The sequence below is a fragment of the Sorex araneus genome, chromosome 8, assembly GCF_027595985.1.
Source record: "Sorex araneus isolate mSorAra2 chromosome 8, mSorAra2.pri, whole genome shotgun sequence".
Taxonomy (NCBI): Eukaryota; Metazoa; Chordata; class Mammalia; order Eulipotyphla; family Soricidae; genus Sorex; species Sorex araneus.
In genome coordinates, this window is record NC_073309.1 from 41,297,538 (window position 1) to 41,317,409 (window position 19,872).

The 19,872-nt window shown below is 36.8% G+C and overlaps 1 protein-coding gene across 3 annotated transcripts in view; it reads right to left on the reverse strand.

The window, feature by feature from the left end:
• Nucleotides 1-1,123: 1,123 nt before the first annotated feature.
• The window catches only part of LOC101538308 (zinc finger protein 420), a 29,161-nt gene continuing 10,412 nt past the window's right edge, over nt 1,124-19,872 (reverse strand). Inside the window, exons 1-4 of one of the 3 annotated variants that reach the window (XM_055145117.1) lie at nt 10,657-10,675; nt 7,169-7,256; nt 6,348-6,553; nt 1,124-4,679 (exon numbers count right to left, since the gene is read on the reverse strand). In XM_055145117.1, the coding sequence (XP_055001092.1) occupies nt 2,752-4,602 (1,851 nt within the window). In that variant the 5' untranslated portion in view covers nt 4,603-4,679; nt 6,348-6,553; nt 7,169-7,256; nt 10,657-10,675 and the 3' untranslated portion in view covers nt 1,124-2,751. Of the gene's footprint in view, nt 4,680-6,347; nt 6,554-7,168; nt 7,257-10,656; nt 10,742-18,596; nt 18,724-19,872 lie in introns of those variants that run through there. The other 2 variants (XM_055145116.1, XM_004600715.2) reach the window with 2 other exon arrangements.

Below are 19,872 nucleotides of genomic sequence, written 5' to 3' on the forward strand. Positions count from 1 at the left end.
CCATGTCCTCTACTTAGGTATTCAGTGGCTGCTTATACCTCCCTAAATAAAATTAAAAATGGTTACAATGACAAACAAGGATTTATAAGATTGGTCCCAATATCTCTCACTTCTTTTACCAAGCATCACTTATTCAAATCCTTGTAAGTCATTTAAGCAGCAAAGATAAAAAGCTTTCACCACCCAGATTGAGTCTAAAGTTAGTCATGATATACTTAATGTATAAGTGTCTATTCCTGCCACCATCATAAATATGTAGGATATACCAATGAGCCCTTTTATTATGAGGCTTGAGTAATAAGTTTTACTATATAACATAAGTGGTACTGGAGAGTCGTTCAAAAGGATTTAAGAGGGGCTGGAGTGATAGTTCAGTGAATGGGGTTTTTGCCTTGTACCTAGCCAAAATGGGTTTGATCCCCGGTATCCCATATGGTTCCCTGAGCGCCACCAGGAGTAATTCATGAGTGCAGAACCAAGAATAACCCATGAGCATCAATGGATGTGATCCCGAAAAGCCAATAAATGAATGAAAGGATTTGAGGGATGTATTCGTTTGTTATATAATATATCTAGGAATGATATGGAGATGATATATAAAAATAAAGGTAGATGACAAGGAAAGAGTCAAGATTTTAATGGAGTGGAGTCAGCCAATGACTGAGGGGCTGGGGAAACAGAAGGACTGTGCTGGTGTGTTGAGGAACACCAGAGAAGGATTTTTTTTATCTATACCCGGCAGTGCACGGAACTTACTCCTGGCTTTGCACTCCGAAGTCACTCCTCGAGTAGTTCAAGGAACAATATGGGGTGCCAGTGATCAAACCTAGGTTGACCACATGCAAGGCAAATGCCTTACCTACTGTACTATCACTCCAGCCCAAGAGATAATGTTCTTTAAAAAGTAGTATCACTTTCAGTATCTGCTGACAGCTGTTAGCTAGTTTGTGTTATACTTGCGTTTTATAAGACACTACTCAAAGTAAAAAAAAAAAAACACAAATTACCACATTTCAACTCATTTCTATTCTTCTCTAATATTATAGCTCTGACTGGCACAGTATTTCCCTTGTAAGGAAAAGTGGAGTGATTCTCATTCAATGTCCTGTCTATTAAATCACAAGTTTCTTCTGTTTTGGGGGCCTCAAGTGGGTCCTACACTACATGATCCTAATTCAATGCTACATTTGAGATTTCATGTAAGAACAGAATTCCACTTCCAGGCACACAATTTTATATTCTTAAAAAGTTTCAATATTAACAAAACAGCACCAATGAAGTTTATTTAAATCTTATATTAAAAAAAAAACTATAGGAGGCAGGCAGTCCGTATTTGATATGCTTGTTCCATAGAAAATCAGATGTGTAGACTTGTTCTGAATTTCTGCTCCATTATCCTGAAAACCATTTTTAAAATAGCCATAAAAACACCAGAGCTTCAGATTAAAGGTCTACAATGTAGGCAGGAGTGGGGACTGGAAGGGATGGGGGATAATAAAGAGAGGAAAAAGATGTCTAAAACATTCCATCATAGAAATACCACCTCCATCTTGATATGCAAAGTTGGCCAAGATAATTTTTCAGTCAGAAATAAAAAGGGAAAATGGTTACTGAGTAATTAACAGGTTTTGAGACACACCATTTCTTGTTGCAAAATTACTTGTAATGACAAATTTTCTTTATTGGAAAGCTATGTATTCAATATTAAAAAATTCACAGTATATTAATTTTGTTACACATCTTTTTTCCCCTTCTTTTTGGGGGTTACACTTGATGCTCTGGGGTTACACCTGGCTCTGCATTCAGGAACTACTCCTAGCAGTGCTCAGGGGTCCAAATGGAATGCTAGGGAATGAACCTGAGTTGACCACATGCAAGGCAAGCACCCTGACCTCTGTACTATCCCTCTGGCCTTATTGCACAGCTGTTGCTGAATATCAGAAAAAGTATCAAGTGTGAGGAGGGATGCAGAGGTACATCTTGGTCCTGATCCATTTTTAAAACTTCTAAAAAACAAATCTCTGAACTCTGGTCAGTGACAAACATAAAATTTTCAACTTCAATACAATTCACTTTACAACACTTCAACAACCTACAAACTAATCTACATTTCTTTTTTACACTAAGAACTCCTCTTATAGTATATAGGATATGTAGTTGAAAGGTGTCTCATATTTATTATAAATGACAGTGACCCTCATTAAAATAATCAGGGTTAAGAGTAAAAAACAGGTTTCTCAATATGCATTATTAAGAAATATCCATTTCTCAATATTTGTAAATACCCACCTTATGCAAATAGAAATTCTAATGTGAACATGAGAGCTAATATTTGGGAAGTGCTATGTTCAAGGCACTGTTCTAAGGCTTTACATATACTTCCAAGAACCTTAGCTGGGTCTATCTTACAAACAATTAAGCCAAACAAGAGGTCAATAATTATGATGAATAGGAAAACAAAATGGAAATTTTTACAAAAGAAAGAAAATGACAATACTTTCATAAAAAAGACATGCTAGGGCTGAAACTTTCCTATACTTACTACACTAACAAAATTAGTCCCTATTTTAAACTATTTTAAAGTTTAACCAGTTTCCTAAATTGACAGGATTTTCTGTTAATTAACATTTTTCTCCCATTTATACTGATGCTGAGCTTTTTCAAACATGCCTCCATATTCACATTTTAAGACACTGATAATAGATTAATGATTACAGAAGGCTCTCTATTAGTCACAGAAAATCAGATAATTCACATATAAACTTGTGAGCCATGAGTAAAGTCTACCCCACATCCCGTATATCCAAAAGATTTCTCGTTGATATGTATTCTCTGATGTTGAATTAGCTGTGAACCACGAGTAAAGGCCTTCCCACATTCCTTACATTGATATGGTTTCTCACCAGTATGAATTCTTTGATGTCGAGAAAGATGTGAGCTCTGAGTAAAGGCTTTCCTACATTCTTTGCATTCATAAGGTTTTTCGCCTGTATGGATTCTCTGATGTAAAGTAAGCTGAGAGCCATGACTAAAGGCCTTTCCACATTCCTTGCATTCATAGGGCTTTTCTCCAGTGTGAATTCGTTGATGCTGATTAAGTTGTGACCCACGAATAAAGGCTTTCCCACATTCTTTACACTGATATGGTTTCTCACCTGTATGAATTCTCTGATGCTGTATAAGTAGTAAGCCCCGAGCAAAAGCCTTCCCACATTCATTACATACATAGGGTCTCTCACCAGTATGAAGTCTCTGATGCTGAGAAAGATGTGAACTCTGAGTAAAGGCCATTCGACATTCTTTACATTCATAAGGTTTCTCACCAGTATGAATTCTCTGATGTTGCGTAAGCTGTGAGCCACGAATAAAGGACTTCCCACATTCCTTACATTCATAGGGTTTCTCACCTGTGTGAATTCTCTCATGTTGTGTGAGTTCTGAGCCACGACTAAAGGTCTTTCCACATTCTTTACATTCATAGGGTTTCTCACCGGTATGAATCCGCTGGTGTCGAGTAAGGAGTGAGCCACGATTAAAGGCCTTTCCACATTCCCTACACAAATAGGGCTTTTCACCAGTATGTATTCTCTGATGTTGAGTAAGTTGTGAGCCATGACTAAATGTTTTTCCACATTCCTTACATTCATAAGGTTTCTCATTGGTATGGATTCTCTGGTGTTGAGTAAGCTGTGAGCCACGGATAAAGGCTTTCCCACATTCTTCACACTTATAGGGCTTTTCACCAGTATGGATCCTTTGATGTTGCATAAGTAATGAGCCACGAATAAAGGCCTTTCCACACTCTGTACATTCATATGGTTTTTCCCCATTATGAATTTTCTGATGTTGAGAAAGCTGTGAACCACAAATGAAAGCTTTCCCACATTCTTTACATTCATAGGGTTTTTCACCTGTATGAATTCTTTTATGCAGAATAAGCTGAGAAAGCTGAGTAAAGACCTTCCTACATTCTTTACATTCATAGAGTTTCTCACCAGTATGAAGTCGCTGGTGCAGAGTAAGTTGTGAGTTCTGAGTAAAAGCCTTCCCACATTCTTTACATTCATAAGGTTTCTCGCCAGTATGTACTTTTTGATGTCGAGTGAGTTGTGAGCTACGAATAAAAGCTTTCCCACATTCTTCACATTTATATGGTTTTTCACCAGTATGAATTCTGTGATGTAAAATAAGTTGTGAGCTCTGTGTAAATGCCTTCCCACATTCCTTGCATGCATAGGGTTTTTCACCAGTATGAAGTCTCTGATGAAGAATAAGCTGTGAATCGCGACTAAAAGCCTTCCCACACTGCTTACATGCATATGGTTTCTCACCAGTATGAATACTTTGATGTTGAGTCAGGTGTGAGGCTCGTCTAAAAGCCTTTCCACACTCCTTACAATTATAGGGTTTCTCAGTAGAATGACATCTAGAACGCTGACTTAAGCAAGTATGCTGGTTGAAAATAGACATGGTTTCAAGAATAATCATCCCTTGTCTGAAATATTCCTGATTATCTTGCTTATTTGCCAATGAGCCTTTGGCCTCCAAATAATCTCTAGAACTGGCTACTTTAAGATCACAGTTTTCAAGCTTGTCACTCATCTCCCATTGAGATATTTCTATTTCATAAGTGTCCTTTTTAAGAGAAAAGTTCTTATTTGCACACCGTGAAAGCACGTCTGAAAGAAAACATTAAAAATTAGTGTTGTCATTTCAGAAGGGGAAAAATTTCAATACTAGAAAAACTATATAAGGAAATACATAGGGAAATATAAGAAATAACTGGCCTTAGCCAAAGAGATAGAGGAATGAGTAAGATGCTTTCCTGGCTAACCCTGGTTTGATCCCTAGCACTGCATATTGTTTTCTAAATACTGCCAGGAATGGCCCCTAAGCAGAGAGCCAGGAGCTAAGACCTGAGACTGTGATCCCCCCACCAAGAAAATAATGGCCTATGTCAATTCTTTTCTAGTATTTATTCTGACCTATTAAACCTACTTACCTTTTTTAATAACTAGTTAGTTTCATAAAAGACCTACCCTGTTGAACCATACACAATAAATGCCCACTAAAGTAACTTTATGTCATAGCACAATTACAACTAGAATTTGAAAAAATATTAGTTTTAAATTGTTTCACACATTAACATATAATTTTAAATGTATGTGAAAGGGAAGAGAAAAATAAAAATTGTAGTGGGAAGAGTTCAAAAAATCTTTTAGTCAGTGATTCTCAAATTTTGGTGAAGACCAAAATCACCTAGAGTGCTTTTAAAATTAAAGATCCTAGATATAAAACAGCAGGCTTAGTGTGATTTTAGTGACTAAGAAACAAAGATTAGATAACTATAGCTTAAAAACCTTCTACCAATCAATTCTGGTTCAGATTGTGATTTGCTTGATATTTTAGCCAAAAATTTTAAAGTTACCAAATTAAAAATACAATCCTATTTTAAAAATACAATACAAATGACTTCCATGATTTTGACAAAGTCCTTTATAATCTAGTTCATATATATACATATACATATACATATACATATACATATACATATACATATATATACATATAATCTCCCCACAAGCTTGTTTGACTTTGCTCACTATTTGCAAACATATTAGAGATTACTTTTTTCTTTTTTAATTTTTTATTACTAAATCACTGTGAAGTAGTTACAAACTTATGTACTTTCATATTTGCATTTCAGTGATCATTTACATCCCTCCACCAGTGCCCATTCTCCACACCAATGTTCCCAGTATCCCTCCCACCACCCCCACCCCAACCCCCACTACCCCACCCTGCCTCTGCGTCAGGGTATTCCCTTTTCTCTCTCCTTTTGGGTGTTATAATTTGCAATAGAGGTATTGAGTGGCCATCATGTTCGGTCTATTGTCTACTTTTGGCATGTATCTTTCAACCCAAATGGGTCTCCCCAACATCCTCTACTTGGTGTTCCCTTCTCTATCTCAGCTGCCTTTTCTCCTAGCATGTGAGGCCAGTTTCCAAGCTGTGGGGCAGACCTCCTGGTTCTTATCTCTACTATTCTTGGGTGTTAAGTCTCCCATTCTGTTACTTTATATTCCACAGATGAGTGCGATCTTTCTATGTCTGTCTCTCTCTTTCTGACTCATTTCGCTTAACATGATATTTTCCATGTTGATCCAGTTATAAGCAAATTTCATGACTTCATCTTTTCTGACAGCTGCATAGTATTCCATTGTGTATATGTACCAAAGTTTCTTTAACTAGTCATCTGTTTTGGGCACTACAGTTTTTTTCAGATTTTGGCTATTGTAAACAGTGCTGCAATGAACATATAAATGCAGATGTCATTTCTACTATACCTTTTTGCCTCTCTGGGATATAGTCCCAGGAGTGGTATTGCTGGGTCAAATGGGAGTTCAATTTCTAATTTTTTTCAGAATTGTCCATATTGTTTTCCAAAAGGGCTGAACCAGTCGGCATTCCACCAGCAGTTAAAGAGAGTCCCTTTCTCCCCATATATGCGCCAACAACAGTTGCTCTTGTTCTTTTGGATGTGGGCCAGTCTCTGTGGTGTGAGATGATATCTCATTGTTGTTTTGATCTGCATCTTAGAGATTACTTTTAATTTTGAAAAAAAATCCCTAAATAAAAGCACTCTTCTTAAGCTGCAATTTATATATCACCTTCAAGAGCCAACAATGTGGCTGATTGGAAGATAAGACATAAAATCAGTTGTTGTTCTTTAAATGTCTACTAGTATTACCAGATGAGATTTTAAGCCAATCTTACTGTTGAGAGCTATTACACAAATCTGACAAAATACAAAAGGTGCATGATTGAAGACACCAGAAAATTAATAATGGGACCAAGGGATGGGTTAAAAAAAGAAATACTCAGGAGTTATTAACTCCAACATTTGGGGCCAGTTTTCCATTTACCTATTCTCTAGTCCTCATTCAGAAAAGGGAATTGAGAAGTGAAGGAACTACTGATTTTGAAACATTTCATAAGCTTAGTATACTAACAGCTGGAAAACAGAGTCCATCATAAATTTTCCATATGTTTTGCTGAGGGTTCCCTCATGGAAATGGGAGAAATGGTATGTTGGGAAATTCTTGAATCATCTTTGCATCATCTCAACTCCAGAAATCACCTTAGTCCTAAGGTAATTCAAGACTACCTGTCAGTCTCCACTGAAAATGTATAACACCGTCCAAGGCTCCATTTACTTCAGCAATTATTCTTTATAATCTTAAAACAACACATAACTAAATGAATGAGAGTACAAAACAATTAAAAATGGGAAAAAGCATACTTCGAGGCCTTAAGTCAGGCCTTGAGAGGTTAATATACACAATACTCTACTGTTCCTAAATACTCTCCAAGTGTTCCTCTCTAAGAAGCATATAGCTAAGTTATTGTCTTAGAAATCACTGACCTGTGGCTTTCACAACTGTTCAAAAATGAAAACAAAAGTATAACCATAGTAAATCTAGATAAAAATGGAAAAATATTTCTCCAATTGTCTTACCTCTTGCATACTGCAAGATACAAGTGGCTTTTACTTTATTTACTTCGGGTTTTTGTTTTCTTTGTTTTTAATTTCATGGTTTTTGTTTGCTTGTTTTTGTTTTTTGCAGTGCCAGCATTCAAAGTCAGGGAATCACATATGCAGGTAAATACTCTACTGTTTGAGTTAAATGCCCAGTCTGTTTCGTTTAATTATCCCATTTCATGTCTTCTTAAAATTTACTCTTCTATCCAAGGTCAATACTACTGTTAATCCCAGAAAACTATCATTTTTTTACATTACTACAGTTAAAGACAGGTGTCTAATAAACAATCCAGAAAGAAAAATAAAAGACATTAATTGTAAATGAAGAAAATTTAAAAATTCTCCACTCTTTGGTGATGGGTTGGACATGTAAAATAAAATACAGAGGCCAAAGAAAGCTACATGTATTTTCTGGAAACTGAAAAAATGAAAAGTCATTTACTGAAAACTCATTGTTAGTAAGAACAGATATGAGAAAGAAAGTTGAGAATTTACTTCTGAACTATCATATTCCATAAAAATGATACTGAATAGTCAGATATATGTAAACATGGGATGCTGGGCAGGTAACAGATTTGACATATAAATTTGTGTGTTATCAAAGGAAAGGTGATATTTAAACCTAAGAAACTGAATAAGATTATATAAAGAGAGTTTATTGATAAAGCAAATAAAGAAAGAAAAGGAAAGTTTGAAACTGAAACCTGGGGCATTTCATTTTTATTTTGCACTCAAACAAACAATAAAAAGGAACCAGCAAAGGAAACTGGTAATGAGCAAGTAATAAGGAATGAAAAAAGCTGGGAGACTAAGTCACTCCTGAGGCAAGGGAAGAAACTTGTTAGGAGGAGGTTCAATCGATCAATTGTGTAAGAGGTGAAGAGTTGAGGTATATTGGTAAACTGGTGATTTCTTACAGAACAAAGTTTTAAAAAATATTAAGGGTTCTTAATGGTATTCATAAGATCATTTCCATGGAGGCAAGTTCTGACTTAAGAATTAAAAGCGTGTAAGTACTTGAGATAGGAAGGAGGAAAAATTCTTTTTTGGGGGAGGGTTTTACAGTCATACCAACAGTGGTCAGGGATTACTCCTAGCTCTGTACTCAGGATCACTCCTTGTGAGCTTGGGGAACCATATGGAGAGCTGGGAATATAATCCAGGTTGGTTGTGTGCAAGGAAAATGACCTACTTGCTGTACTATCATTCTGGCCCAAAAGTAACAGAGAAAAGGGCCACACCAAGAGGAAAACATGTAGAGATATTTGCCTCTGATTTATTTGTCCTTTCAGAAGGGAGAAATTATATATTTGTTTGCTCATGAAAATGATAACAAGTATGAAAAAAAGACATTGCAAGAGGCAGAGAAAAATGGTTCCAAAACTGTCAATAAACAGATTAATATTTAGTGCAAAACTGGAGGTACTGTTCGAACAGAACATCAAAGAAAATTCATCTATCATAGGAAGAGACAGAATATGAGTATATATGCGGGAAGTAGAGACAAAGCAGCAGAAGCATAAAATTTTCTTACTATTTCAGTTTCCTCAATGAGATCAGCTCAAGGTATATATATCAGAGTCAAACAGAAGAAATGATAATAACCATGTACATTTTTCTGCAACTTAAAATTCACATTTGACAAACTAATACATATAAAGAGAAAGATAAGTCTACATAGCAAAGACATGTTCTATGTCTCACTCTAGGGTGTTACTGAACCCAAGGAAAGGATCACAGGATCACAGCATTTCCCGTTTTATAGCAAGTCAGAAGTATAAACGATTATTTGCAACATGTTATAAGCATTTGATTGGGCAGGGGCAGTGGAAATGAGCCCTACAATCATGGATTCTGTGCTAACTCTAAACAGTGACAGAAATTATAGAATATAGTTGGTGTCAACTAAGAACTGGAGAATTGTTTTAGATGGAAAAACCCACACTTCTGGTATTAGAAATATGTGAATAAAAGGAAAGTTTTATTTTCAGCTTTAGTACAGCAAAACATAACATCTTAACCACATTAGAATAAAATCAGAAATTACAAAAACTGAAAAAAGTATATAATTTAGAATTAAGGTAATTTTCATAATAAAAGTGAAATATAAAAATAGTTAAGATATAAATACTAAAGGTAGTTAGTAAATCTGAAATTCCATGAAATTTAGCAGTATATTTCAGCCATTCAGAAAATGTCATAGAACAAAATATTTATATTTATATTCCCAATAAAATGCATTAAAGTACTAAGGATATTACTTAAATAAGAAATATGAAGGACCAGAGATGTGGTTATAGTACAGTATATATTCCTTGCATGCGTGAAACTTAGGTTTGATTTCCTAGTTCTGCACAGAAAAAAAAGTGCAAGACCTTTTAAGAAAAAATTCACAAAATGACAAAAACTAGCATGCATATTGATACAGCATATTTAAAAGCAGGACTCAACACTGTTTGAATTCAACTCAGATTCATTCAATTTGTCTAAAATGAATGTATTAGATTTCCCGAAAACATTGTGAAATGCTGGATAAAATGACCATCATTCTTCTAAAACTTTTCTAATTTAAAAGGAAATAATGATCAAAGCAGATACAGAAAAATGAGAACCACAAAGCCAAGCTAAAAATATCTGGAGGCCAGAGAGATAATTCAGTGGGCAGGACACACACAACCAGACTTCAATTCCCAGCACTCCATACAGTTCCCCTGAACCCAAAATAGGAGTAAACCTGAGCACTACCAAGTATAGCCTCAAAATAAAACCAAAACATATCTCTAAAGTCACAGGTACCCTCAGAACACTGGCTGACTTCAATCACCTTAAAAAATTTGATATAAAATCATACTCCAACAAATTTTCAAGGAATAAGACTTGACTTCTTCACAAAATCAGAACTAAGGCCTACAGTTGAAAAAAAGATTTTTCACCCTGACCTTGAAAGGAAATAGATAAAACATATTTCCATTCTGGCCTAAATGCTAAACAAACAAAAAAAGCTATATATCATTACACAATATCTTCTATATAAGAAATAAACAATACAATTAATTATATTAAATCTTACAGAAAAAAATCTTAAAAACAGTCAGGAAATATAGATTACTTACAAAGGGAACAACAATGATACAGATGGCAGATTCCACAAGAGCAACAATAGAAGGCAGAAGACAGTGGAATAGTATCTTCAGAATGCTGAGGAAAAAATGATTGTCAATATAGGATTTTATGCCCCTTAAATCATCAGGCAAGAATGAAAATGACACAAAGTTATTTTGCAACAACAAAAATTAAAACTGAGAGCCTCTATTAACAGGCCTTATCTAATGTAGTTAAAATAGGTGAAATACAGTATGAAGGTACAATGGAAGCTGACTAGCACAGAAATCAAAGGATATTTACGTGAATAAATCCAAAAGCAAATGTTATGTGGGAGGGATACTGGGATCATTGTTGGTGGAGAATGGGCACTGGTGGAGGGATAGGTACTCTCGATCATTGTATGACTGAAATGCAAACACGAAAGTTTGTAAGTATGTAACCGTACCTCACGGTGATTCACTAATAAAAAAAAAATTTTTAAAAAGCAAATTATGTTATACAGCAAAAATAGTGCCCCGTTGGGGCATTAAAAAGAAAGAAAACAAAAATATCAGAAAACAATAACATATTAGATGGTAAAGATGAATCAAAGATGAAACATGTAAAATCTTTTACAGTTCTGGTTAAATGTGCATTTTTCATTTAATAATCATTTTAAGGACCAAAACAAGAAAAAACACTTCTAAAACATTTAAACTCACCAGTTATCACAGAAATACATTACTCCATTTTTAATCTATAAATTGACAGATAAATGGAGTTCAGCTGCTTTAAGCAGTAGATAATGGTTGTTGATTGATATCTTTGTCAATTATATCTTATTTTAGTAAGTATAAAATAAGATATAATTGACAAAAAAGCATATATTCATTTAAGCATTAAATATGTGGAGCTCAGCTGCTTTAAATAGTAGAGAATGGTAATGACTGAAATCTTTCAAAGTGTAACTGACAAAAAAGCATAATCATTTCAGCATTGTATTAGTAAGCAACATAATGACCAAATATTTGTAAACATTGTGAAATGAACAAAATACATCTAGCTAAAGTCATCATTTTTATTCTTGTTATAAGCTGTTATATATAATATATATTTTAAATTTAAATTATATTACTATTTAATAATTTTTATAATTTCCCCTTTACATTTAATGAATAACTATACTAAATGTATTAATGTATACTGAAACTTTTTTGCTCTTAAACATGAACAAATAAATATGAGAAGTTATTTCTAAATTTTTGTTTTTGTGTACTAAATGCCACTTGGCAAGCAATCTTTTTTTCGTTTTATAATTCTATATCTTACCAAAATAGATCTTACCAAAATAGATAACATAAATAAAATCTTTGGGAGGAAGCATATAAACATTTTGAAAAATGTATATTCTGCTTTGCTTTATTTTGGGGCCACATTCTGGCTGTGTTCGAGGGATCATGTGGAATGCTGGGGATGGAATCCAAATTGGCCAAATGCAAAACAAATGTCCATTCACTGGCCATAGTCCCTGCTTGAACAATTTATTTTCAATTAATTTCTTTCTGCAATTATTCAGTAAATTTATCATAAAAATATGACAGAATGTTGATATTTATCTTTATATATTACCAAATATTTTGAGATATTGGGTATATGTTGCTTGCTCTAATCTTCTCTATACACACTGAGTATAGATGCTTGTTCAAAATAATAATTTAAGAAAATAGATTTTCTTAAACCATCTAATATTGTTATAGCTCTTTGTCTTGACATCATAAATGATATTTTTCAAGTTACCTTTAAGATCTTTATTTTGACAAAATTAAGTGTCTTGTGAGCTAGATAAGCATAAAGGACAAATGAGTGGTGCTGTCAACAGCTTGTCAATTAAATAAATCTATGTCAACCCTCTAAAAGGCTGTGATAGTCAGGTCTTTAAAAAAACAAAAAGTAGAGATGCGGGCTGAAAGTAGACTATAGACTGAACATGATGGCCAGCCAATACCTCTATTGGAAACCACAACACCCAAAGGGAGAGAGAGAGAGAGCAAAAGGGAATGCCCTGCCACAGAGGTGGGGTGGGGTGGAGGGGACAGGGTGGGGGTGGTGGGAGGGATACTGGGACCATTGGTGGTGGAAAATGGGCACTAGTGGAGGGATGGGTACTCAATCATTGTATGACTGAAACCCAAGCATGAAACTTTGTAAGCCTATAACTGTACCTCACTGTGATTCACTAATAAAAAAAAATTTAAAAAAGGTAAAAAAAAAAAAGTCATCATTTTAAGTCACATTTTTTATTCTGAAAATAATTTTTAAGACTACCAGCAACATATACACTATAAATAATGTTAGCCACCATGTTACACATTATATTTCTTTAAATTATGTGGCTGTTGTTTTGTTATTGGGCCATAGTCAGATGGGCTCAGGGCATACTCCTGGCTGTGCACTCAGGGTTCACTACTGGTGGGACTTGGAGGATATTAAGTGATGCCAGGATTGACTGAAACTGGGTCAGCCACGTGCAAGGCAAGCACCTTACCCACTGTACTATCTCTCTAGACCTTAACTTACAAAGAATACAGCCAACAAGGTTCAGGGTACACCAGGACTACAACTGATGGTGCAGAAGTTAAAAAAAAAAAGATTGATAGTCAAAGTAATAGAGGGTAGGGTCTTATCCTGCACACAGCCAAACCAGATTTGAACTCTGGCACCCACATGGTCCCCTATGCCTTACCTGCAGTGATCCCTAAGCATAGTTCTAGGAATAAGCCCTGAGCATTGCTTGGTATGGCCTAAAACCTAAAACCAACCCCCACTCCCACATAACCCCCAACAAACAATTTAGCTACTGACATGAGTCCTTTATACAGTTTTTTGTTGTTTGGAGGCCACACTGGAAATGATTAGGGGTAACTTCTGGCTCTGCACTCCTGGCAGTGCTTGGGGGAACATATGGAATGTTGGGAATCAAACCCAGGTCGACCACATGCACGGCAAGTGACCTACCTGCTATACTATCTCTCTGGCTCCACTTTACATATTTTAGATATTAAATCTTTATTAGATAAGTGATTTACCAATATGTTCTTCCATATCTTACCTTTTCATATTGTGAATTTCCTCATTTTCGTTCTCTAAATCCACCCCTACAGACATCCCCCAATCCTGCATTGGGCAACCATTAATCTATTTCTATCTCCACAGATTTTTCAAAGCTTATACATGAATTATACCTAGCAGTGCTCAGGAGTGCTTACTTCTGGCTCTGTGCTCAGTAATCACTCCCAGCCAGGCTCTGGGAAGACCATTATGTAGTGTCCAGGACCAAACCTGGGTTGGCTACATGTAAGACAAATGCCCTACCTGCTTTACTGTTTATCCAGTCCCTATTTCTTTACTTGTTCTTTTATTTTTACTATTTGTCACTACCTGCAATTATTATACTTATTAAATAAGTATATAGATGTGTATGCAGATATATATGTTTAGTTTCCTTATTTAGTATTTCTTCTAGAAGAATGCAGTTTCCCCAAGGAATCTAGATTCTTACTCCAAGTTAATATAAACTTATATTAGTCCTTGGGTCGGAATAGGACCTCAAAATTTGCTTTTTGAACAATATATTTGAGCATTTCTGGAAAGACTGGAGACAATGATGTAAGTCTATTTTGGGGGAGGAAGGCATACCCAATGATGCTTATGTACTCGTGCCTCTGTACTCAGGAATTATTCCTAGAGGTGCTCAAAGGATGGTATGGGATGCCTGGGATCAAATCTGGTTCTGTTTTGTGCAAGGTAAGTGCCCTAACCACTTTGGAAAATGATACCAAACTAAACAGAAAAAAAAAAGATAAAAACAAAAAATAAACTTTCCACAAATTTACATAAAAAGGTTGTCAATGGGTAATAAAATTATCATTAAATTATATATTCTAGGTAAACAAAACTAGATGGGAGAGTTGTATAGAAGCCAAATAAGCTCAATTACAGAAAACAATAGCACAGAAGGCTCACCTCACCCCTAACAGTTCAGCAAATCCTTGGACAATAACCTTAGTAATATCATTATGAGGTATATGTTATAGCAAGCAATATAAAGTACATTATTTTCTGTCCACTAAGGGGAAAGGCTGAGGTAGGGGTGGGGTAACTTGGGACATTGGTGGAGGGAAAGTCAGACTGGTGGTGGGGTGGTGGGATTAGTGCTGAATAATAAATACCTGAAGTGATTATATTATGAACAACTTTGTAGATCATGAGTTAAATAAAGTTTCAAATGGGAAAAAAATTATCATGTATTCTACTCTCTTAAACTAGGAAGAATTCCATTAAAGATCAATGGGGGAGGGGGGAAACGTAATGGTCAGGTAAGCCTTTTTTAGGAGGTTATGATAAGTCCCAACTTTTTTCTCCAGTCATGGGTCTTTTGTTCCCCCACAGATCTTGGACCTGTAGAAGAGTGGAATGTACATAGCAAAAATTTCATAAAACTTTCAGTGGAGAGAAAAGTAAGAGGCAAGAGATAGTTGCATTCCAATGACTTTAAGAGTCTAGAGAGGAGGCCGGAACGATAGCACAGCGGCTAGGGTGTTTGCCTTGCACGCGGCCGACCCGGGTTCGATACTCGGCATCCCATATGGTCCCCCAAGCACTTCCAGGAGTAATTCCTGAGTGCAAAGCCAAGAGTAACCCCTGAGTATCGCTGGATGTGACCCAAAAAGAAAAAAAAAAAAAAACCAAGAGTCTAGAGAATAAAGTAATTTAGATGGCAAATCTCTTACAGAAATCTTAATTAAATGCTCCCCGATAGTCACTTCCTTAAAGAAGACACATGGAAAGCCAATAGGCATATAAGAAAGTGTTTTTATCATAAATAATTATCAGGGAAATGCAAATCAAAACAATGAAATATCACCTCACACCAATAAAAGGAGCATATATAAAAAATATTTAGGATAGCCAGTACTGGCAGGGATGGAGGAAAAAAAAACTTTACTCACTATTGGTAAGAATATAAACTGGAGAGACAAGGCCATGAATCCCAGAAGACAGAGATCTCCCTAGACCCCGTACGGAGCCAATTCCACTGGGGCACCTCAGATGTAGCTGGTGTGCCCTCTCCACCCGCTCCATATGAAACCCCCTTGATCACCAGCTTCCAGAAGCAAAACCCAGGTAAGCAAGTTCCAGGACTAAGACTCCAGACCCCATGGCGGCATCGGAAATGGGTCCTCCCTCCCTCTCTCCCCGCTTTGGGTCCTGGCTGTCATGCCCACAATCTGCCTCCAGATGGAATCTTAGTGCATTAATGGCCTTGATCCAGAGACTCCTAAATGAACCTCAAAATGGATTAGCTCCCTACAGAGATGTCTCTGAACCCCAACCATTTACAATTTTAGAATTCCACTAGTGCAACTGCTTTTGCGGCCATGTAACCTCTCATAATACTCATAATAAGCAACAGAAAATAAATTTTCTAGCATGGTGGTGGGAAAATTTAAGCAAACCATAATGCCCAAAAGTAGAGAGACAGTATGGAGGAAATGTCTGCCCCAAGAAGCGGGGGTTGGGGGGAGGCTTGGATGCGGGAGGATACTGGGGACATTGGCGGTGGAAAATGTGCACTGGTGAAGGGATGGATGTTCAATCACTATGACTGAAACTCAAACATGAAGCTTTGTAACTGCACCTCAGAGTGATTCAATTTTTAAAAAAGGGGGGAAAAAAGAATATAAACTGGTTCAGCTTCTATGGAAAATGCCGTGGAGACTTATCCAGCACATGGCCTCCAGAGCATCACCAGGTCTAGGCCTAAAGACCTTCCCAACATGATCAGGGTGGCCCAGTGGTCCCTAGCACATCCTCTAGCCCTGGCACTGAACACTTGCTCCATTAAGCTGAATATCCCTGGAAGTAGCCAAAATCCCACTGAACACCACTTATGGGCCCCACCAAAAACAACTGAAAACACACAAAAATATCCCAAATCAAAATCAAAATAGAACTCCCAGTAATTCAAATTCTTGGCATCTATCCTTAGAACACACAGACATTAATCCAAGCAATATATGCACATCTATTTTTACTGCGGTACCAATTATGACAGCCTAAATATGAGAAAAACCCAAGCGTCCAACAATAAATGAAAGGACTGAAAAGATGTGGTAAATATACATGATGGAATAGTATTAAACTGTAAGAAAAAACCTTATAGGCTAGAGCAATAGTACAGCAGGTAACGCATTTGCCTTGCATGTGGCCAACCTGGGTTGAACCCCGAGAGCCTCACATGGTCACCTGAGCCCTACTAGGAGTAATTCCTGAGTACAGAGCTAAGAGTAAGCCCTGAGACAAGTGGATATGTGACACCACCAGCCCCAGGAAAAATAAGGTTATGCTATGACTTGGATGAGGCTAGAATGGGTCATGTTAAGTGAAACTAGCCAAAGGAAGAAGGAAAAATACTGGAAGAACTCAGAAGTGTGTGACATATAAAGAAACAAAGGAAATGAATGAACAGTATCTAATGACTACTTCTTGGACTCTGAATACAGAACTGCGATCACCAAGTGTGGGGACAAGGTAGAGAGAAAGGGAAGGAAAAGGTAGATGACAGGTGGAAGCTGAAGGTCACATTGGTGATAAAGGCACATGAAACTTCTGCATCACAAGCACTAATGTAAACACTACTGTAACCATGTCACCTCAACTCAAATAAAAAGATTCTGTTATTTTATAATAGGAAAAAACAATAAACTTTCCTAGAAAATCACCAATATTTTCAGCTATTTTCAAATAAGAGATGGCTATTCATTCACTGTAAAATGCAAATATCTTAACATGTAATTTTAAACCATAAGTCAAATCGGAAAATGTTTTGTTGTAATATACTGGGTTGACTTGAATTGTTAGCAACATACAATGATCTACGCTAGCGCTATTTAATCGGTGTTAGAAAAAACCAAAACGTCTGCATCTATTTTACATTAGGTACCCCTTTGGTTGGGGCTAAAGAGATAGTACAGTGGGCAGAGTGTATGCCTTGTATGCAGATGACCTGGGTTCAATCCCCAGCATCCCATATCATCCCCCGAATACCTAGGAGTAATTCCTGGGTAGAGCCAGGAGTAACCCCTGAGCATCACCAGGTATGGTCCCAAAACAAAACAAATTCCTTTCACAAATCTAAATTGTAACACATAACCTGTATTTTATAATACTGAAAGAATCCCAGAATTCAAATCTATCCCTCTGAATACCAGAGAAACAAATATATAATATATAAGGAAATATGTCCTCTGAAACTAAATGACTACTTGCAGTAATAAATTTTTTCATTTGGGTCGGGGGGCTTTTCTGGGTCACACCCAGTGACGCTCAGGGTTTACTCCTGGCTCTGCACTCTGGAATTACTCCTGGCAATGCTTGAGAAACCATATGGATGCCAGAGATCGAACCTGGGTCAGTCACATGCAAGGCAAAAGCACTTTCTGCTATACTCATTCCTGTCCCTCCAATAATAAAATTTAAGAATGATAAATTATTTCAATAAAATTAATTATTTAAAAGTGACCTTGAGGGACCCCTGGGAAATGGCTCCAATGGGAGCAATATATGTGGCCCTGAATTTGATTTCTGGCACTGTATGCAGGCCTCTGACCCCCAGTACCACTGGGTAAACACTGACAGTACCCAAATACCTCCAGATATGGTACTGATGATCTCCTACTATTGCTGGGGTGGCCCTGGTGGCCCCCAGTATTTCCAGGACCAAGCACTGAGCTGAATAAAGAACCATCAGACACATATCCCTGGACAAATCATTGCCAGGAGTGGCTCCAATGTCCTCACACCTTACTACTGGGAATCCCTATTTAAAAAAACAAATACACTTGAAATTAAGAAAAACAGCCATTTTAGAGGTGGTTTAGAATAAGCCTCTAGGTATAGAAATCCTTACCTAGTGACACCAAGTTACTATAGTTCTCGAACATCACATCTTTATACAAATCCCTCTGAGCAGAGTCCAGGCACTCCCACTCTTCCTGAGAGAAGTCAATGGCAACATCCCTGAACATCACTGATGTCTGAAACAATAAATAATACTAGTTGTGGCAATAATTTCTGTCAATGGAAGAATAAGCTAGGAGGACTCTGATATGGATCAGACTACTAGAGTTATTCATGCTTCTGTACCAATATGCTCCTTTTTATTTCTGTTGCTATACATATTTTTTCCTGCATCTCATTATACATTGTAAGAATTAATTACATACGTGTAATCACCCATATAAGTAGCAAACACAACCATGCTGTATGATACATATTTTTTATATCATATGTTCTCTCTTTGTATATCATACATACATTTTCAATGTATGATATACAAAATGTGTGTCATACAATACATTCTCAATGGGCTGGAGCGATAGCACAGCTGTAGGGCATTTGCCTTTCATGCGGCCAACCTCTGTCCGATTCCTCCGCCCCTCTCGGAGAGCAAGCTACCAAGAGTATCGCACCCGCATGGCAGAGCCTGGCAAACTACCGGTGGCATATTCGATATGCCAAAAACAGTAACAATAAGTCTCTCAATGAGAGACGTTACTGGTGCCCGCTCAAACAAATTGATGAGCAACGGGATGACAGTGACAGTGACAGTGACATTCTCAATAAATGTGAATTTTTTTTCTTGTCTAAGATGTAAGAAGAGAAATTGGAGACATTCTGTAGTATCCTATAAAATCTTTAATAAGATTTGTATAAGAATTCTTCTTGGTTTTTGGGCCATACCAACAGTGTTCCTCACTCCTGGCTTGGTACTCAGGAATTATTCCTCACAGGGCTCAGGGGACCTTATGTGGTGCTGGGGATAGAACCTACGTTGGCCGTGTACAAGGAAAGCACTGTAGCCACTGTATTATTGCTTAGGTTCCAAGATTTGTATAAAGTTAAAGTGTTAAAACCTTAGGTTCAGGGGCCTGAGGGGATAGTACAGTGGGTTGGGCTACCTGGATTCAATCCCGTCACCCCATATGGTCCCATGGGACCACCAGGAGTGATCACTAAGCCATAAAGCCAAGAATGAGCCTGACCACTGACAGGTATGGCCACAAAAAAATCAAAAAACCAACCAAACAACTAACCAACAAAACTCACACACACATAAAAAAATGCCAACAACAACAACAACACCTAAAAAAAACAAGAATAACAACAACAACAAAACCCTAGGT